This window comes from Acipenser ruthenus, chromosome 14 (assembly GCF_902713425.1).
Source record: "Acipenser ruthenus chromosome 14, fAciRut3.2 maternal haplotype, whole genome shotgun sequence".
NCBI lineage: Eukaryota > Metazoa > Chordata > Actinopteri > Acipenseriformes > Acipenseridae > Acipenser > Acipenser ruthenus.
The window spans coordinates 26,840,174-26,863,188 of NC_081202.1; the positions used below are offsets into that span (position 1 = coordinate 26,840,174).

Here is a 23,015-nt window from a genome sequence, read left to right on the forward strand (position 1 = left end):
ATACTCCAAAGCGGTTAACGTTCTTGTTTACTGTTCAAATGACAACGATGTTTTAATCAGCCTATCAGTGCGTCTGTACTGGCTTTTCTGTGACCTGTACTGTACAGTAGGGGGTGGGACAAAGTCAGTGCTGCATTGTTTTGATTTAGGTTGCTAAAATCTAGTTTTCAGCATGGGAGGTAAAATACCAGAAATGGACGACAAAGCAAAAAAAGCAAAAGTATATTTCGGCTGATGATCGTGTCAAGATATTTCCCAAAGAAACTGTACATGCAGATGGAGGTAACTGCTTTGCACATCTTGTAATGTGTCTTTGGAGAAAATACGATTGATCGCTATTTAGCTTCAGAATCACACATTAAACGAAAGGCTACTACAGAGACTGCGGAACAGAACGTAAAATAAACAGATTTCAGAAAACAAACTGGAAAGTCAGCGCAAACAAAAAATATTCCTGTCGGTTGTATCCAGTTAAATCAGTACTACAGGTACGATCCAGCACAGCCACCTCGCTTCAAACGACCTGCTGCTTACTTTCTAAACGCAGTTAGAATTTTAGACCCGAATAGACATGTTTTCTTTGTTTTGACTCGGTACTAATAAAATAAATTATTGGATGGGACAAATAACATGACAATGAACATGCTGCATATATTGCCTTTATTAAAGTATGCCAGATGCCCTTGGGTAACCAAGTTTGGGGACTCTTTCTAATCGATTTCCACATCTGTATAACTTTGCAAAGCTTTGCCTTACACTTCCAACCAATTCAGTGGTTGCAGAATCGTGCAGTCTCAATGTATGGGCAAGTCCACACCAGACAGAGTGTCGGCAGCAACTGCTGGGGGATGTTGCATGCTTGCCTTTAACAAATGACAGCACTCTGTTTTAGTAAGTAAAAAAGTACCACTATTTTTAGGCTTTTATAGTGCTCTGAAATATTGTCTACTTAGGTTTATTTAATGTTTAAACAGGTCCGTGAAATGTCTGCAAAGTCCTAATTTTATTCCATAACCTACCCGCGAAAAATACATAAATTTACTGCAATATAAGTAGACCCCTAATTATGTGTAGTATCAATATTTGTGTAGTAAGCTGCTGTTCATCTAAGCTGTGTCACGAGAAGTCAAAATGAGGTGATATTTTACAAAAATATACATTTTCATAAAATGTCAACTAAACAATGAAGTTTTCATTTCAATTTTAAAAGCACAATCAAAACTAGATTTTGTTAAAAAAAAACAACTTAAATAAATCACCTTCAAAATATCTGAAGTGCAACATACAACAATAGAAAGATTTCCATCACAATGACTGATTCCTCCAATTTTAACAGACTAGCCAGTTCACAAATTGGAAAATATTGCTTAAATAAAGATACCACTGCTGTATTCCCTCCAGGTGCATTTCCAGAAAAAGTTCTCTTCTCATTTCCTTCCATTCACAAATAACTTCTGACTTAACCAGCTAGCAAATCACATTGACAGCTGTTGATAACTTCCCAGTTAACTTGCAATTATGGCTTCTGACACTTTGACAAAGCCAACTAGAAAGATGTTACGCAACTGAAAAACACCTGTTAATTCCAAGGAGACGATCTAGGGTTTATTATTGTAACATACTGCTTTCTGATGGTCTGTACTGTTTTAAAACAGTGACCTTAAGAGCAAAGCAATACAGATAAATGTAATACAAATGTTTCCTTCCTTTTTCAATTTACACAGATTTCAGCCAACCCACCCAATCAAAAGAAATAAAGATTCAACCTCTCTCATATATTTTGTAAGCCAGAAATTCCCATGCCTGCGATCCAAGTGCAGTGACTTGATTCAAATTCAGAAGGAACATTAAAGTTTGTTAAAGGTTATGACCTTGTCTGTCTGGAGTGTACTTGCACTTTGTCATTCCCACTCATTCAGTGAGACATGTTCCAAGGCCTACAGTAATTTCTACCAGAAGTGACAAGCAAACACAAAGACCATTATTGGGTGCAAAGAGCCTTAAAAAGTTCTGGTCTTGAACAAAACAACATGTTTCAATTACTCCTGTAATAGCTCTACTCATTTTCCTGTCAGCTTGTTTAGTGAAAGAACTTCATAAAAAGAATCCCTTTATTAGCCATGTTTTCAATGACTTTTTAGCAGGCAAATATTAAACTGCAATGACAACAGCAGCCCCCGGGAGTGTGCTTTGATTTGCTTTTATTAAGTTTTATTAAGCTCTCACACAATGTATTTTTTTAAGGCACTAAAATGTTGTCACTGGAAAACTGTTCAACTGTGTCCTGCTCCCCCAACACAATACTCAATACTCAACACAATACACAATACTCAATACTCAACACAAGGGCAGCAGTGTGGAGTAGTGGTTAGGGCTCTGGACTCTTGACTGGAGGGTTGTGGGTTCAATCCCCAGTGGGGGGCACTGCTGTTGTACCCTTGAGCAAGGTACTTTACCTAGATTGCTCCAGTAAAAACCCAACTGTATAAATGGGTAATTGTATGTAAAATAATGTATAATGTGATATCTTGTAACAATTGTAAGTCGCCCTGGATAAGGGCGTCTGCTAAAAAATAAATAATAATAATAACACAATACTCACAATATTTTTTCATATCTATGTCTGTGTCAACAAATAGACGCATGAAGCATGGCCTCCCTGAATTAAAGTTCAGAGACAGCATAACATGCTACATGTTTAACATAATTATCTGAATATAAATTGCACTCTTTTACAGATTTCAAGAGAATGTCTCTGTGTTATATACAGTACAGGTTTCTGATTTGAAAGACACTCAGCCAGCCTGCACCAACTCTCATATAAGGACAGTGGCTGTGCAATTGCATTGGGTTCTGTTGCTCCAATACTGATTTATTATTTTTCTCTAAATCTGGCTTTACCTTTAAACTTGTATAGAGAAACTTAAATGTCAGGACAGAACAGCCATCTCATTCTCTTCAAATCAAGTGGCAATGTGACCTTTCAACTCTGCCAGCCCCATTGGCTCTATCTGTCTACATAAATGTAGAGTTGGTGGGACTGGAAAAGTTGAAAGGTCACATTGACACATGATTTGAGTTAAATGAGGAAGGCTGTTCAGTCCTGGCACTTAGAATTTTCCAGACAATCTCAATGCAAGCTCAAAGCCAAATAAAGGCAGATTACCTTTGCAGCATATTGCAGCAACATAACCCAAAATAACTTAAAATGACATTAGAAGCTTGCTCTTTTAAAAGAAAAGTGACCCCCCCTGGTCAGAATTCTCGTCTACTAAAAGAAATCTGGTAAAACATTTGAAGGGATCATCTGAAAGGTGTGTGAGTGATTTCAAATCAAGGGTTTAACTATTGCAATATGGTACAGTGAAATCTCTGTGAGCCAGCAGCATGTGTCCTACGACTGAAGCACCCCAAATATCCAGAGGAGGGAAACAAAAACAACTTAAAAGAAAATCAACTCCACCAGTGTTTGAAACATTCATAAAAAAGGACTAAATTATCAACACATTGCAGGCAGCTGTTTTCAGGAAAGGAAAATAAATAAAAAGCTAAATCAAAAGGGCAAAGAGGAACTGTACTAGATTACTCTCTAATCAGGACCCCGATTATGCAATCTTAAATCAATTAGTGCCCTAACTTGTTGACATAAAGCATCTGGGAGTATACGAAATGACTTTCTACATCCTTCTAGACTGAATGTATTGCGTTTTATTTGTGTTTTAAAGAGCAGACAAAAAGGTTTGTGGTTATCATTCCTGGTGTCTATTAGATCCCACAGACCCATGAAACAGAGCAAGCGAACACATGCTCCAAATGTAAAATAAACACTGAGGACTGGGCTACGTATACATTTGCACCCTGTCAGGACAAAGTTGTAAACCACCAGCTAAAAAAAAGCGTCATGCAATGGGATTTGGGGCATGTCCTTCAAATACCATTAGAAGCAGCTCTATATTGGAAGTATGTAATGTAACATTGGGGTTTACGCAGCTCACAATAAAGAAAACCTGTGAAGATGATGCACACAAAGGCTACTCAGTCTTCATAGCATCGATCTTGAAGGCTGTAGGAAAAACTGTGCTTGACACTAGAAGTAATTTAGTTGTATACCAACGCTAGTAAGATTCCACAAGTTTTAATTTAATTGTGAGATGAATTGATGGACTAATTCATAATCATTGTATATAAGGGATTGTGATAATAAGGAATAAAGAACCATTTATGTCAGTCTTTTTTATAATTTGGTTCTGGCAAGGCAGTGTTCAGTAGTATTTAAACTCAGAATAATTCTGGTCGCTCTTCTTTGCACTCTTTCTAGAGCAGCAATATCCTTTTTGTAGCGAGGTGTAGCGAGGTATTCTATGTTAGCATGTAAATACAGTGCCCCCCCCCAGTTGTTAGGAGCCACAGTTACAACACCATAAATACAGTGTACGTTCCAGCTTATAAAATAACAAGAATGAATGTACTATGGAATGGTATTATGGGGCAAATGGGAGCAACAACCATGCTGCCTTTTATAAAGGGTGATCATTACAGCATATGTTAATATGCAAGTAAGTGCAAAACAAATTGGTAATACATGACCTCATATGTCATGACTTTACCATGTTCTAATTGTAAAAAAAAAAAAAAAAAAAAAAAAAGTGGTGGCTATTTTATCACTGTCATACAACAGAGTAACAATCCTTTTAGTTGCTTTTAAAAAATACACAATATATAAAATAACCAATAAAGTTGTCACTGAATGTAAATAGCATCCCTGATGTCTATTTTATAATACAGTAAAGCTCTTATACCTGTTATAATTTATTTTCAATCACGGCAGAACCAAGAGACTTTGCTAGAGGTCCGACAGTATTGGCTTGGTGATGACATTGGCACCATAGGTGCAGACTCCATGGGTGCTCAGGGGCTTGGGCTCCCACAGGTAAAATAGGGGGTGCTGAGCACCCCCCAGGAAATGTTAATATAACAAGCAAAGCAGTAATCGATTTGGATAAAAACACTGCCTAATAGTAAAAAACTATATATATAGTTATATATATATATATATAGTTTGAATGTGTATGCACACCAATAGTACAATAGAGCTAAAAAAATAAAAAAAATATCCCACTTCATTGCCATTGTTTTACTACTACACATTGTCAGCATATAATGTGTTTTCAGATCTAAAGTCGTCACTAATTAATGAAATATTATGTATTAATTGGTTTATCAGGCATTTCTGTTTAGCTGCTGTATATTGAACATATGTTTTAACCGGACGGTTGACACAATCTGGCCAGGCCAGGATTTTAGCCCTTCATGGATACAGGACATTTAACATGCAGCACTTCTATAAAAGCCTTTGGTCATCGTCGGAAATCTAGTAAAACTCATTCCGGTCAAAATGATTTCTCTCTCATTGGCTGATTGTATTCCCTTCTAATTTATCAAACTGCATTAATAAGCCAGTTATTTTTAGCGCGGAAGGGAAATGAGGTGGGTGTGGGAACGATGCACTGCAGGAGTGTGAGGCAAAGAGTGTGAGGCAGCGCTGTGATGCCCATTTCCTGTGTTTTGATGATCCGGTTGTTCAAATTCGCATAACACCTAACAGATCAAAGGGAGCTGCAGGAGACAGAAACAAAGAGTAATCACAAAATAATATAACAAGATGAAAATATACATACACACTATCCCATGGGAGTTTTAAATACACAACACAATAGGTTAAACCATGTAAATTAGTATTACTGTAACAACTGACACAGAGAGAGAGAGAGTGTGTGAGAGAGAGAGAGACTTTGACTTTTAATATCTTTATTAATATGTAACTTTTATTCCACGCTTTTAAAATACTGCAATAAAAAGATGGTAGATTAGAACTGTCCAGAGCATGATGGCTGATTAAAAACAAATGAGTGCCGAAAGCCAGCCCCTCTACTTTGTTAAGGAAGAGGCAGGCTAACCTCTTCCCTCCCCAGCATACAGCAGCCTTTGTATGGCTTGCAGTCTGAAGGCTGCCACCCTGATCAACCCCTGCACTCCCTCATCACGGGGGAGGTATAGGACTAGGGCTGGGTATCGGCAGTGTCATACCGATACGATACATATCACGATACAAGGTTCACAATGCGATACATATCATGATACGGTAAATTCAGCACAAAACATGAAACTCACACAATTGTCTCATTTGCTTGTGCATTAACACTGGTAAAGCACTTTTGGTCAAATGAGCTTCTCAACCTGTTTTGCATTTGTTTCCTGTTTATTCTTTAAAATACATTTCTTTAAAACAAAATTACAAATCAGGGCTCCAGACACAGTTGTTGCCTCAGGAGCCAATGGCTCCTTGGTCAAATCCAATTGCTGGTGCCACTTCAGGAGCAATTTGCTTGCTATCATATTCAACTGCTTAAAATACAACAACTTGTTAAGACAATAAGGTGATACTAAAACAGCAACTTAATGTCTGTACTCACCTGCTTGTTGCCTCATTCTGCTGAATGGTTAATCTATGCAGCTGATGACTGCAATGAACTCAGCATGTTTATATTTGTTATATTTTGCAAGTGTTGTTTCTCTAATTTGTGACGGCACCCCCTATTGTGTACAGCTATAACATGGGAAACAGCACGCTGCAGTGCAGCAGCTCCCATGCTCAGTATCAGTCAAGTCCTGATCTGACAGCATGTAACACAGACAGCTCTTATGATTACATGTTACCGTTTATTTTTCAGTAAAAACAAGTTTAAATTGCAGTGAGTTGGTTCTGCTATTTACGATATTAAATACTAAATGTTTACACAACACTCGAACCCGTCTGGTCACCGTCACAACTGCTGCATGAAACTAGGGTTACCTTATTCTGCTGGTGTTAATACAGCACCAATCTGTGCTTACAAGCATTTGTATTCGATGAAATAGTTTGCATTTGCAACCATTTTCGACCCAGTCTGGAGCCCTGCAAATTCAAGCTTTACACATTTTATACGCAGCGTGATTCTTTCAAGAACATGAGGCAAGTCCACACTGGATTTAAAACTATCCAGAGCAGGTCGAATTTCGCCGTCGCCCTGGTGAGATTAACAACTTTCGCTCTGCTTCCGGCGGACATGACAAAAACACCCTTAACACAGAGATTGGTAGGTGAGGCTGCTAGAGTACATGCTAATAAATAATATTATCTAATTATCAGTGTAGACACAAATTAATGCATGCTCATGTTTATGTTAGAAGATCACATTTTTCTTAAAAAAACAGTGTAACGATGCAGGGGTCGCTGAATCGATAATCGTATCGTCAAGAAAAATATCACGGTTCACCGTGTGAATCGATGAATCCACACGCCCCTATATAGGACAGCAGGCATAAAACTAGTGCTTCCCTCCCCAGAAAAACTCCAGGAGGAGCTTGCTGGGGGCGCCCATGTCCCTCAGCTCTATGAACCAGTAGTGCACCTGTGACCCCTGCACCCTCTCCTCCAGCAGGCTGCTCAGGGTGGATCTCCGCTTCTTCAGGGTGTCTTGTGCCATCTCATTCGGGTGGCTGTCTGCTCGTCTCTCTAACTCTATAATCTCTCTCTCCAGTTCTGTCATGGCTGCATTCCGTTACCTGTTTGTATCCAGAGTGTAATGCTGACAAAGTCGAATCTGCACTTTACCTAGGTCCCACCAATGCTGCAGACTACTATACTTTTGTTTTTGGCCTCTCCAATTCCCCCACATGTCTTTTAAGTGTTGTGTGAAAAACTGTATCTTGCAGTAGTTTTAGGTTAAAGTGCTAGTGGGAGGAAGAATGATTTTCTTTTTTAAAAATAAAGGTGACAAGAAGGCAGCAATGATCAGAAAAACCATGGGAATTATTTTAGCTGTTATAAATGTATTAAGGGAGTGCTGGTGAGTGTAGAATCTATCCAGTCTAGCTCTAACAGTGCCTTGTGAAAGATTATGTAACCCGGTGTATTATTTCGTATTAAGGTGCAGATTCCTCCAGATGTCAAAACATTTAAAACTTCAGCCAGCTTTCTAGAGGAAGGGGAGTGAGGTTCAGCAGTGTTTCTATCTTTGTTAAAATCAACAGTATAATTAAAATTCCCACCCACAATTACAATATCCTTTGTATCTATATTTAAAAGTGTCTTAAACTCTTAAAAAATAAAACACTATTGCTCCCTATATTTGGGGCATAAATATTTATACAAGTAAAAATGTAATCTTTAATTCTAGTTTTAACTTTTAAAAGACACCATTTTTCAGTCTCTTCAATCAATAAACTGCCTGCTGTTTAAATCAAACAATAAGCAAAGATAATAAAATCTATATATAAACTATACATTTTTAAATTAATCTTTGTTGCGTACTGTACTGTATATTTTTAAGTCTGTATGGTTTTGGCACGTCTAGCTCTTTCTGTGGACTGAATAACATTTCTTAGATCAGAAAAGAAGTCTGCTACATCCACATGTTTTCCTTTTGTTTTATCAAGGAAATTGTTTATCATTTTAAGCAAATATACAATGCTACACAGGCGGTTTGGCTCTCGGGGATGTCGGAGAACAACGAGGAGTCGATTTCTTCCCTTCCAGGTCGGCACCCGTTTCCTCCTCTGCTGTCAGCGGCTGTTGCGGCTGGGTCAGGCTGGGCAGGATCCCCTACAGTGATGGGCTGGGGCTCAGCGCTGCGCAGCATCTCACCTTACCTTTGTTCCCCGATCACCCCCTATCTCCTCCCCGCCAGCAGTAGCCTGTCCCTGTTCTTTCAACAGTCACAATTTCCTCTGGTGTCCCGAGCAACCACACTTAAACATTTCATCATGTCTGAACTAGCAAACACCACACAGCTTATTCCCTCTACACGAAAGGTCCATGCCACCTCAATAACAGCACTGGGGTTGTTCAATGTCTTCTAAACGACTGTACATGCTTCAACCCCGGGTCTTTACACTCCAGCGACCTGGGTTTTATTGGACCCATAAGTTTCCCGTACCGACTCAGTTCTCTTTCTAAAGTTTTGTTTTTAATAAAGGGAGGCACATTCGATAAAATTACTTTAGTTAAAGGTGTCACTAGTGTCGACACCTGCACTAAATATCCTTTAATAACAAAGCCATGCTCAACTATTTTATTTACTAGCTGCGTTCCGCTAAAAAATATATTGTTTCTCCCCAACTGAGCTGGCTGCCAGCAGACTCTCCTCCACCGACACACTGGCGTCCGGCGAGGAGTGGACCCCGTGTTGGCGGGTGAGAGCTCCCGGACCTCCAGAATGAGACCCCATAGTGGGGTCTACAAACACACAAAGGTAAACAAACGGACTCAACGATCAGATAAATAAAAACACAAATTTACAAATAACAAGTAAATAAACAAATAAATAAATAAACAGAAACGTTTTTTTTTAATTGCCACTACTACCAGCGATCTGCCTGCCTCCCAGCATGCTCCTCCCACTAATCCCACAATCCGAGAGAGAGTGAGAGAGAGACAAAGAGAGAGAGAGAGAGGGGCACCAAGCTTCTTCACTGAATACAGACTGAAGTTTGCACTGGGAACCCAAAATCAGTTCCATAAAGCTGGCCACAGACAGCCAATATCTCCCACCGAGTGGGCAGCATTCTCACACAGCACCTTGTGTTATGAGAGTCTTTCTGAGCAGACCTGATTGAAAACGCCACCTCTCAAATGCTCGAATGTATACGCAGCAAAAACTGACAATAAAAATAAGCAAATCCAATCATATTCTAACCGCCGTAGGAAACTAAGTCAGCAGAGACTGCTACCTCGGCGTTGAGTACTATAGCTGTTAGAGTAACTATTAGAGTAACTGTAGCTCTCCAGGTCTGTTGAAAAATGACATTATAATTTGTATTGTACATATGGGAAAAGTTAACGTTTTGAGCCCCATTACCTTTTAAAATACTAATCACATTGAAAGTCCATTTAAAAATGTAAAGAGAGAATGGCTACATTTACAATGGCTTTTGTCACCCAGAATGGAAAGTCCTTTTTCCAGATTTGTGATGTCATCATCCCACCATCGTACTTTAGTTTTCTAGATTTTGGAACTGTGCGTTCGAACGCCTGGGGTAGGCCAGTGCCAGTTTGGTACGATTAAGATTGTTCCGTGGGGGTCAAAATGCGTCAAATTCAAGGGACAGATTTAAGAATTGTCACCTTACTAAGGCAGAAATACCCTTAGTAAGGTGACAAGAGACAATGAAAAAGAAATACATGGGCAGTAGTGTGGAGTAGTGGTTAGGGCTCTGGACTCTTGACCGGAGGGTCGTGGGTTCAATCCCCAGTGGGGGACACTGCTGTTGTACCCTTGAGCAAGGTACTTTACCTAGATTGCTCCAGTAAAAACCCAACTGTATAAATGGGTAATTGTATGTAAAAATAATCTGTATAATGTGAAATAATGTATAATGTGATATCTTGTAACAATTGTAAGCCGCCCTGGATAAGGGCGTCTGCTAAGAAATAAATAATAATAATAACATGAAGACAACCAGTGAAAGGACACAGAGCTACATCAGTGCTTCCCCACAACAGTCAAAAGTACATTCTCAGGAATTTCAAAAAATACATCTGTGAATAATGTAAAAATAGATAAATCATTAAAAAAAATATATATATATATATATATATATATACAAATTGAGATGCTGATAAATCACTGCGATCTCAGCAATGAGATCAAGAAATAAACCCTTAATTTATGGTTCTTAAGATCATAGCATCGACTGCCTTGGTTGAAAAATATTTTAATACAAAAAACTTCTTGTTATACCCTTTCTTTGAAAATTAACTGATTTGAAGTTAAGAATCTTAAATATATTGACAATCGTAGTGTGCTACCTTTATTTTCATTGTAAAGGTAGCCAATTTCACAAAGTGTTTATGTTCCAAAGGACATCACTTTATCCCTTACCATTGCCAAGATTTTATTGGCTGAAAATCAGTTTAACATGGAACAACTATCGTGCTGCTATAATGTCCAAACAGCATCAAATTGCACCAAAATGCATCACTTTAGGAGAAGAGCGCTAACTGTTGGCTGCATCAAGGGCAGAAGAATTATCCTCTTCATGATTAACACTTGTTGTAAACACATTTTTTTTATTTCCTAAGGCTGAAACAAACCCAGCAACAGTTCTTTATTATGAGGCTACAGTCTTGCAAGCCATAATTGTGAAGTTCTTATAACATATTAACTTTTAATAAGTAACATGTTTTAGGAAGCCAAGTAGATGCCAGGGTTGAGGTACAGTATGCTGCTCTTGATCAAAACATAATACCACACTCTTGTAAAAAAATAGAAAGACATTTACCAGATTTATCTGTTTTCAATTAGATTTACAGGTAGCACTATTCAGTAGCTGGTATCTATCTTCTCCAAGCCACACTACAAATCAATCTCCAGAGTAATGGAGATTGTTAAAAGAAAATAGGATCCTTAATGTAGCAGCTCAGGGCTTTGAGATATACACTGTTGCCATCACAGCCTGAATTCTCCATGGTATAATTTTCTGTTATATTCGAGACATTCCACTATAAAGATGTCAAACAGAGAACGAGTTCACTGACTCTGAGGAACTTCTTGGACAGATTCCAGTGCAAGTTTACAGCCAAGATATCTTAGGGAAAAAAGGCTGAGGCTTGCTGAGAAGCAGAAATATAATGTAAAAACCCCAAAGGAGCTTATAATAATTTTCTTGGCTACTTACTGAAACATACAGGTTAGGCACAGATGAAATAACTTACCAACTCAACTTTAGTGGCTCAAATTCTGCAAGGTGATAATAAATTATTTCTTTGGCCATTTCATGAAAACTGTGCCCACCTCCCCCCCCCCCCCCCCCCCACACCATTAAATTAATCTAAACTAAATGTATGCTTTTTCTTAGGCAAAACACAAGCTGTGTTTGGGTCTCCCTCAAATAACGTTATTGTTTTCAGTCTATTCTATCAGAGTGTCATTAAAAGATCCCATGACAGCTAATCAAAGAGCCCCCCCCCCCCAATATATTATACATGCACACACAACCCCCAAAAGAAAAAAACAAATTCAAACCGGAACATACTAGCTCCACATGCAGTCCACTTAAAGCAATATTCAGTGTTTTCCTGGGCCCAGGGAGGTTATAATTGCATTTTAACATGACTGAGGTTTTTTCAGACCCCATTACTGCCAATGGGAGGTTAAAGGGCTACCCAAAGTAGTTAATAAATCAGGCTTATATTAATCTGTGCCCTATTAGTTCATGTTTATGTTAATATTGCAACATTTTAGTCTAAAAACGTACAGACACAGTTAGTTTTTTTTTCTGCTTTTACACACTATGGAATCTATTCAATTGTTGTAAATGGTGGCAGATCGAAATTCTGCAACTGTTTATATCATTAAAAGAAGGGCACTTTGTGAAAGTCAATACCTCCTCTGTCTTTAAAAGCCACTGTTTATATCAAATGAACAGACCTAGCCTTAAAACATTCAATTGTGTAAAGCATATTTTATCTAAGTCTGTTTTTTTGACTAATATTCAGTTTAATATTCATTAATTTGTTGGCTTCCTTAATAGTCTCTGAGAGTTGAATGAAAATCAAACTCAATTTTGTATTATGTTTTTTTAGGGACCAATATCTAAGGCTTTGTTGCTAGTAAGGAGACACAGTTACAGATTAACATTCTTTACTCTCTATTTGCCGTGCAGTTCCTAGAGAATCTGTTTATTGATCTGAAGATATCTATAAATGGATTGCAACTATCAACCTGCAGGCTTGTTTCCAAGCAGGCCCATCCTCAGGCTGGGGTGTGAAAGTACATCTTCTCAGGAGGATTCGGTAAGAGTTACACTGGATTCAACACCCTGCTTCTATTCAACATCTGAAAGACCGACGTCAATGATGCACAAAACCAAAAATGAAAAGCAAACTATCCCTCCCTCATTAGAAATAATCCTACTGATAAAGTGAAAGCATACTGTATTCACAAAATGAGTAGTAAGTAGTATTAAAAAGAAACGTAGTAGATTGCGATCTTATGTTTAAGTGTTTAAAGTTATGGCTGATAATGTAGTGCTAGGACAAATATCCAACTATTCAAATTAATATTTTTGGACATGTATTCGGATACAAAAATCAGATGTTTGTATTTGCTAGAAATGACAAAAATACCTTGCACTTATTTACTGTCTCACCAGATGTTGAGCGACAGTTTAAAAAATGACCAGTGAAAAAGAGCTCTGTGTGATATGTGAGATTAAATATATATAACAAAACACAGGATCAACACAGTAGCTCAAGCCTCTATTTAAAAGTTTTAGACAGCAAAAAAAATAAACAAACCAGATTACGCGTGCATAGTGATCTCTATAGAAAGCCATCTGGGTCAAAAAAGTGTGTCAGAATCTCAAGGGACAGAAAAAAGGCAAGCACGTAATTTTGAAATGCCTCGTTTAAACAGTGCAAGACTTGCTGGAAATGTTGTGTAGTGATCTTAATATAGACTGTATATCTTCTTAATATATAAAGAAGAAAGTTTGCCTGTCTGTCTGTTCCTTTATGCATTTGGACCCTGCAGGAGCCAGTGCAACCAAACTTTGCATGGCCTCCTCTTTCATCCAGGGGAAGGTCGAGGGCTATGTTTGGATCTAAAATTTTGACCCCCGGGGTACTTTATTTAGTAACCCCATTCCTGGATCACTACAGTAGACGTGTATCTCAAATTAAAGAAACCCACCAAAAAATGCTATGCTGTCACTGCCTGCGTTCTGAGCAATATAATGACTTTTATTACTTTTTGAAAACGAACAAATATCTGAGCAAATATTTAAATTATGAGCGAATTTCTGAACATGAAAATCCCATTTGTCCCAGCACTAATATGTGTATATATATATATATATATATATATATATATATATATATATATATATATATATATATATATATATATATATATATTATGTTCAAGCAATCTGACTAGCAAATACTTTCCCCTGACTGTAAGCTACATGGTTAACAGCAAATGTAAGACTGGACAATATAGTGTATGTTTCTTTAATATGAAATGTAGGACAGTGATTAATTTCTGGTTGAGAACCAGAAGTGATCCAGTGAAGTGCTCTACATAACATAAGGGTGGTGTAAAAAGCATATAAAAAACTAGAATGTAAACCATAAAATCCCTCCTGGGTAATACACCTCCCTCTCCTTTTCACTACCAGTTCCCTAAACATACACCGTAACAGTGACTAAGTCTGTCATTTTGACCTCCAGTGACACAGGTTGGGGTTCAATTTCTTTTTCTTTTTTTTTGGCCTACAGGATATATAAAACATATTTGAAAATTATTACATGTAGGCTCATGTTTAAATAAGGTTTAATTATAATAAAACTTTTTCATGCATTACAATAGAAGGTATTGTTGCAAATGTCTCTGAACTGTTTCTTAGCAATGTATAAATAAACACACATAGTAATGTTGGGGGCAGTTTTCATTGCATTACATGCTGTTTTTGGTAAAAAAAAACAAACAAAAAAAAAACACACAAACTCAATTTTTCACCAAGATGCCCCTCTTTCAACTGTATTTATCACCAGGTAGAAAACGAAAATCAAAATGATGATAGAAACAAAAACAGTTCTACAGGCAGTGCAGCGCAGACAGGCTAGCTTGTAATGATCATAGAAAAAATGTACATACCCAGACAATTGTGTCCATCATGTGCAAGCATGAAGCCGTCATAGCAAGTGCACCTGTAGTTGCCTGGAATGTTGATGCACTCATGAACACAGCCGCCAGTGTAGTCATTATCACATTCGTCAATGTCTGAAAGACAGTTAACAAGGCAGTTTTCATGAGGTTTGCATCTGAGGGGAAGAAAAAGGCAACCGCTAGTGCGCAGAGCCTAACACCACAGTGAAGGTATTTGAGAGCTCTGGCAAGGCTGGGTTTCTAATTCAAGAGTACAATCAAGACACAGCAAACAGCTCTTATGGGAGCAGGGTTGAGATAACACCTCTGTGAAAAATGATGACCAGGGAAAGGTGAGAGGTCGGGGGACAGAGCAGAGGATTACACAAACAGTCTTGGTTGCCACAACCATATCAAATACACACAAGCACAGAAACTGTGTGCTATATACTGTATACACATGTGAAACTGTGTATTGATATACTGCATATCACTGTACACATGATTTGTTTTGACACAAGAGCTCTAGAAATATCCAATAGTGATAACAGTTGTTGTTGAAGAAAAAAATTCCTGTGTATTTTTCAATATTTTATATTTACAAAAACCTTTTTTAATTAAATACATTTTTTGTATATCAGGCTAATTTTCCTTTGGGTTACAACAGATCATTGAACATTGTTAAGCTAACCAAATACGTCCTGTACACCACAGCTTGTAGATGTCTTTCATAAACTTAAACTGATGTGGGAAGTAGTATGACTGTACTAGTTTGAAGTGACACAGTGGCAAGAAAGTTTGAAGGGAGAGGAAGCTTGCAGTTGTAGCTACTGTACCTCTGAGGAATGTAAATAAGTTGAACGATTCACAAAGCCTGCTTTCTGATGAAGAACAAGTGTAAAAGAATACACAGCCAATTAGAAATGACATTTTGGAATAAAAAAAAAAGAGAATGACTGTTTGACAATGTGGCCAGAATTTTTGTTTTCAGCCATGCCAGACAGGAACACATACAGTGTTGATGAATGTGTAGACTTAGTGTTCATGCATGCAAGTCATGGGCAAAGTGCTTGTAATACAGCAGAGGCCTTCCATGTAAAGTATCCAGACAGACCAAAGTCACAGGACAGTCCATCATAGCTTTGTGCAAATTGCCACGTGCCAGGCCAACTCTTACAAAACTTTCCCATAGTAAAACCATAGCAAAGTATGATAAACACATAACTTTTATAAGGGAACGACAGGGCTTATATTGAAAATGTTAGTGTTCTGTGACAAGATTGTTTGTTCATATGGGGCATTGTTTTTAAATGACCAGTGTATTAAAATACGTTTCATTATTTTTTTATTTTTTTATTTATTTTTTTAAGTGCCAGGGTCCTTCATTTTCCTCTGCCCTAAACCTCAAAAGTATGAAATATATAAGCCGAGTATTTGTCTCAGTGTATTACCACGGACAGATACTATACAGTATGGTCCCAACACATGAGTTATTATTACAAGTCAAGTCCAGGCATTTCCATCTGATGGCTGATCAGAAGCCTGTGTGAAATAAGTATTAAGCAAGCTCTAATTGGAACATTTGTCAGCAGTCTTACATCTAATCTCTAATCAAAGCTGTTTCAAGTTCATGAAGTGTAATAATATTCAGAGGAGCAGAGAAGGGTTATCACATTCATTAATTTGGGTTACTCTGTTCATTTTGGTACCTCGAGAGATTTTCAAGGACAGGTTAATCACAAGATTTATTAGCTGGAAATATCTGTCAGTTAGCCGATATATGGTACCAAAGCTTTGTTCTTCAGAATTGCTGGAAGTACAGTACAGCTTCACATTACATTGACTGCTTATTATGTTCTTGCTTGCCTACTGTACCTTATGTATAAGAATGTTTTAACAGATACCGTATGGTATCATGAATGTATCATTAGGTAGAATACAGAAGATACAGTCAACGGTGTGTTGAAAGATGAGGTCTTAGAACACTTTCACTGAATATCAAGATGGAGCTGAAGTTATTTAAAAAAGATTCATTTCTTCATATAATATCTTAAATTCTGTCAATCACAAACATTAACAGGGAACGATGATGATCATGATATATATTAACAGTATGCACAGTATAGTATAATTGTAATACCAAGTTTCAAGGATAATTACCTGTAGTGCACCTACATTCACTATGTACATCTCATGTGTGCGGTTTTAATAATTAATAATAATAATAATTTCTTAGCAGACGCCCTTATCCAGGGCGACTTACAATTGTTACAAGTTATCACATTATTTTTACATACAATTACATTATTTTTTTACACAATTACCCATTTATACAGTTGGGTTTTCACTGGAGCAATCTAGGTAAAGTACCTTGCTCAAGGATACAGCAGCAGTGTTCCCCCTCCTGGGATTGAACCCACGACCCTCTGGTCAAGAGTCCAGAGCCCTAACCACTACTCCACACTGCTGCCTGGTTTTGCAAGACATAGGACAAAAGTCATATCTAGGACCATACTAAGTTAAGGCTATGATTTTGCCTGCCTTAATTTCAGTCTGTTATTTCACCTCAGTAGTGTGTTTGTGGGCAACAGTGGAAGCAGTTGGTTGGTAAATGACAGGAAAGGAACCTTGGAACTGTTCTACATGAAAGTAAACAAAGCTTTACCCATATATAGTAAAAGCTATCTTTTTTTTATGAAAATAAAGGTTTGCTATAACATGTTTTTCTTTCAGATGTGAAACCTGTATAGCGAATTCCAGAGTACAACAGGTAAGATTTATGGATTCATGGAATTATTTTATTAGCTATAACCCCATTGAAGAAATATGAATAAGCTGCTCTTTGGTGGATTTTGATATGAACAAATTAGTTGACAACCAACCAACCACAGTGCTAGAGGGTAATGTTATTGCTGCTTCCAAGGACGGAAAGGGTTTAAAACAGACTACTTGTGATATATCAATAAACCAAATTCCTATTGTAGCACAAGGTATAGCAGTAAATGGTATTCAGAGGCAGTGCCAGGCTTTTAATGAATGTTTAAAAAAAAAGGATGAAGGTTTTAGCATGGGCCTGCTCTAATTGGCACCTTCTGAATTGCAATTAGAACAAATTGGCAACCAATTTCTTACACTGCAGGTAACATTAAACCAGGCACCTGGGGAGTGCTGAGTAGTTCAATGCCCATTTTAGTTAAGCTGCTGTGATGTCCGTAAGGACTCAAGCAGAGCGACTTCCTGATCAAAAGCTGTTACGGAAGGTCGTTATGACATGTGACAGCAGTATATATACACGCTACTTCTAAATCCCCGCCACTTCCGACAAACTTATCCCCTTTTAATTTGATTGGAAATGTTTAGTTTAACATCTATTCACCCAAATTACACACATTTGCTCATGTTACCTCTTGCTGTACCTTGTAGCCCCTGCTGTTTAATTGCCTGTTTCATGTGCTCCAATTAGAGCAAAAAAAAGATGATCATTTGGATAATTTAAAGTGAAATAATAGTAAGGTCAATCAGATTTTTTTTTTAAATGTAGTTAGACTCCTAAGATTACATTTTAATTATGGCTATCCATACAGTACCAATTAAAATTTGTCTGTAAAGTCACCCTTTGATCTTTTAATTTGCTACAATCCACTGAAAACTGTTGATTCGTCAAAGAACAAGCAAAACAATTCAATTCAAAACCATTCAAAAGAAAAGCGAAACATTGAATATCATAATTGAATATATAATTGAATATTATAATTAGTTAATTATAATATTAAAATGTAACACCTAGAAAAGGGCTTGCGATTTCAGTTTAGTATTTCATATTGTTAATGAAATATATATATATATACACATTAACATAATGAAAAAAAAAGTTTTTATAATTACAAATTCACTTCCACATAAACATTCCCCATTCTAATTTTATTTCACATTTCCTCTGGATCAGATTCAGGAACAAGAGCAATTTCATCATCACGTAGTACATCTCCATCAATAACACAGACGTTGGATGTAAACTGAGCTTTTGCATTTCTTTTGTCTAACCACTGTTCAAACGAGTACTTCTTGAAAACCTGTTGCCGGCAATGATATTTAGGTCTTCATCTGTTTCAGTTTTTGCAAAACGATCAATAACTTTACTTTCCGTTGCTCGTTCACAGTCCTTTGGTTTTTGCATTTTAAGTTTCATGTTCTACATCTAAAATATAGTCCTTGCTACTATCTTCACTTACAACATACACTTTTGTCTGGTGTAAGTGAGTAAGTGAGGAACTCATGACAACATTCCCACAATATAAGAAACAAACATTTTAACTGTTTGAACTAAGCGTAATAAAGGAGCAAAAAACAAACCCAATTAATAAATTAACAATCAATTGAATCTCATTATCGAACAAGCATCAATTAGGAAGACAACTCCAAGAGCTGAATTGGTAAGAAAATAATCCACAGTTCTCATGTCTAACGGCACTCGAAAACAGCTGATTTTTTTTACTGATTCAACACAAAACAAGCAATGTATTTGATGAAGATAACAAATGTTTTATGGCACTTTTTTTAGCAGTGTTAGTATTAAATAATTGCACATATCACAGTTTTTGTTTTTTTGTCACTTTTTAAAAGCCTCAAAAAGGAGGAAATTTAAAATGTAATCAAAGTATATGTGGAATTATATCAGTGATCATTTGAGGATAATTGTTATTGTGGGAACTTTTATTTACAGTGTGTAGTTAACCAATGAATTAATAAGTACATTAATCTCAATAAACCTGAAAATGTGTTCCTGGTCAGAGGAAGTTGTGGGGACTCAAATAAGGGGGTAGTTTAACACTAATGCTTATTCAGACTAGTGTCCCTAGTTTACTCACCAGAAACTGCCAAATGCAAACAACTGTGTTAAGTTCAGTGTTAATGATGTGATGTGTCCCATTCTCTTCTAATGGAGCCAACAGAAATATTGCTTTAGGATACTGCAGAGTCCAGATCCCACATAATATTTAATTAAAAATGTCACCATTTTCTTTTATTTTTAACCAGAAGAACCACAGCAGAAAGTCCAAAACCTTCTAATCTAACAACATTTTCTTTATTTTTAATCAACAAGTGACACGTGTATTTAATCCTTAACACATTCAATACAGTCTTCTGCTTTCATGTGTGAATCCCAGTAAAACACAGATGGCATCCAAAAGCACATTTCCTTCTAGGTTGAATATTCTTGAATATTCATTTAAATGCTTTTGGTCAATCTCGGTAGCTTGCGCCTGCGTTTTTACAATGTTTTAATTTCCTCGCAGTGGTATTTTGCCAAACAATGAAGGTCTTTAAATAAAATGCTTTTGGGCAGCTTTAGCAGCTATTTCTGCTTTTTTACAATTTAATTTCCTATGATGCGATATTTTACTAAATAATTAAGGTTTCTTTGCAGTCAAGGGTTGTTCTCTTGCAAAAGCACAAAAAAGGATGGAAAAATCCTTATCTTAGTTATCTTCAGCAGTGGTTCAGGAATGTAAAATGGTGTAGTGCACTGCATACACAGCTCATAAGATTCACAAACCTAGCAGGATTTATCATTGTGCATTTAGTTCTTGAGCCCCTGATCGTCAGTATTCCATTTATTAAATGAATTGCATGGAATCAACACAAAGTCGTACAAATGAATGCATTGCTGCACCACATTTTACAACTCTCTAATGACAAGTATAGATTTTTCTTTTCCAAGACATGAACCTGCCACCCACTTGTGAATACCTGCCATGCAAGAAAGAGAGATTGTGCTGAGCTGTGCTCATGTTAATATACATTTAGGAATACAATTAAAAATACAGACTCAGTCTTTAAAATGTCCCAACAAATTAATAAACAACCAACATATTAATCATTTGTATGTTCTTCAAGACTAAAACAAAAAAAGTTCACATTCCCTCAAAATAAAATGAATTGCTACCTTGAAAACCTTTTTTTATCTCTATTATCAGAGAGATTTAGAACAGAAAAAAACAAAAAAACAACCAGTCATCACAACTGGTGCATCACCTGGGTTACAGAACGCTATTGATTGCCAGAGGCAGGGTAATTTCCTGACATTTCTTAGAAGAGAAAGATGTTGCAGGTCACACAACATTGCCCATGCACACACTGCACGTACAATACAAAAACAGCAAAGTACTGCCCAAGTCTGATACAAATCCCACTGATTTAAGAAATAGTAGTTCATTTTTTAAAAATATATATTTATTAAATGACTTTTATTTTCTCTCACTTAATACGGACAGGACATCATTACCTGGTGTGTTGTTTATTTCACAATTTGCTATACTTTTACACACCATTATATCTGCATCTGAGAATAAACTCAATAAAAACTTAACTGCACCATCTGTCATAGTTTGGAAGATAGACAGATGCACCTCAAAGATCATGAGCAGCCACAAGGTCTATATAGCACTGTATAAAAACTCCATACAAGATGATGTTTAGGTGTTTACTCAACTACATTAGCATAACAGTACTCCCAACTGTTGGAGAACTGAAACTCCATGTAGGAAATTGCAATTGGGCAAATCAGCTTTTTAAATGTCAATCATCATTTTGAAGCCAAATTCTTGAAGATTGCTAAATAAACATTCAAGCACTGGGGAGCAGAGTTAAGCAACCCACAGGATTTGTGCTAATCAAGAGTTTCAAAAGTAAATTGGCACATCCAGTTGACTGAGGTAAACTCTTGACCTCCTCAGAAACAGACTTTTTAACACTGGGACATTAATCATAATAAATATCTTTGAGAAGCATGAGAGGTAATTGTTTATACTCCTTCCACAGAAATGGTCTGCTTACATATGGGCAATCATTTTTCAACAGACCTCGTCTCTACACGAATAAAAGTTTAATTATCTTCGTTCGACTCTCAAAACCACAATTAGGTTTTTATTTTTCAGAGCTAGTTGTTTATAGTGCATAACATAAATATACATGCATTCATCCCCCACCCCCAACTAACATACAGGCAACAAATGAGAATTGAATCAAAAAAGATAATTATCGGATCTCTATTTGCACCCAAGCTGCTGAAGCAATACTGTGTTAGAATTCTGTTATAGGCTGTATTTTGGTTCCTAAGACAGAAATACTGACCTGCATTTTTTTTCTTTTATGAGCACAGCAAATATGCAAATGTTATTCAGCAATGTAGACATCCCTTTGAGGAACATTTAATTTCAATATACTGTCATTTGAAACTGTCTAAAAAAGTTTTGCCCGAAAAAGAAGAGGTGTACAGTCGTTAAAGTGAGGTAATTATAAACAGAAGAACAGCTGTCTGAAAATAATATAAATTAATGAAAGCCTTCATCTGGGAAAAATTACGTAACATGAAATGTATTTGCTCTACGATTGTAAGTCGCCCTGGATAAGGGCGTCTGCTAAGAAATAAATAATAATAATGACAAAATTGACAAAATATAGTAATAGTAATTATGCAATTGCTTTATCTAATTGTTCTGTATCTAAAATGAGAGCCGAAACAACACGTATAAGACCCAGGTGAATAAAATAGCTTATTAAAAAAAAGAATGTTTTGGTGCTTGTGTATTATTTAGTGCTTTTGAGACACAGTGGGGACAGGCACCATGAGAGCTTCACCATTCAGTCCTGCACCTTTCATAATAGCGGCAATTGTGGAGTGGTTTTGTGATTCAGTCCACTAAGGGCCAAATTGAGACCATCAAACACTTTGCCATTTTTAACAATTCTGTTTTTAAAAACTCACATTCAATCCATTTTATCTCACTTAAAAGTTATATCGTTTTATTTAAAAAGCACCCCAAACAAACACACATAGATTTTACAGTACATAATTATTTTTTTAAACAAAGTAAGCACAACTCTGTGTTGTTGTTGTGTATTATTTATTTTTTTTACTCATTTGAAAGCACAGGATTCTAAACAGACTGTTAATTAGAAACAAAGGAGTACCTAATAAGAATTTTGGACTCCCAGGGGTTCAAATTAAAATGTGCCCTGCACAATCATCCCATTATAGTAATTCTGCTATAGATACTTTTGTATACAAAGGACACATTTAGCTAGTATCATGTAATTGTTGATGACAAATTCTGTCACAAAGTTTATATCTGAGGTTTGCAGTACAAGTCACTCACTGCACATAACACTGTATGGTGCATAATGTGGCCGACTGAATCTTTGCTAGATTACGCAATTATATTTATTTTGAAAGTTTACAAAACATGTCATGATTCACTTGTCAAAAGCAACTTGTAATACTGTTTGTATTACCAAGGAAACAAACCTTAAAATTCTCAAAAG

At 36.7% G+C, this 23,015-nt stretch overlaps 1 protein-coding gene across 4 annotated transcripts in view; it reads right to left on the minus strand.

The window, feature by feature from the left end:
* The window catches only part of scube1 (signal peptide, CUB domain, EGF-like 1), a 109,486-nt gene that overhangs the window by 81,662 nt on the left and 4,809 nt on the right, over positions 1 to 23,015 (minus strand). For all 4 annotated transcript variants that reach the window (XM_034032277.3, XM_034032275.3, XM_034032279.3 and 1 more), the window contains exon 3: positions 14,700 to 14,825. In XM_034032277.3, the coding sequence (XP_033888168.1) occupies positions 14,700 to 14,825 (126 nt within the window). The remainder of the gene's footprint in view (positions 1 to 14,699; positions 14,826 to 23,015) is intronic.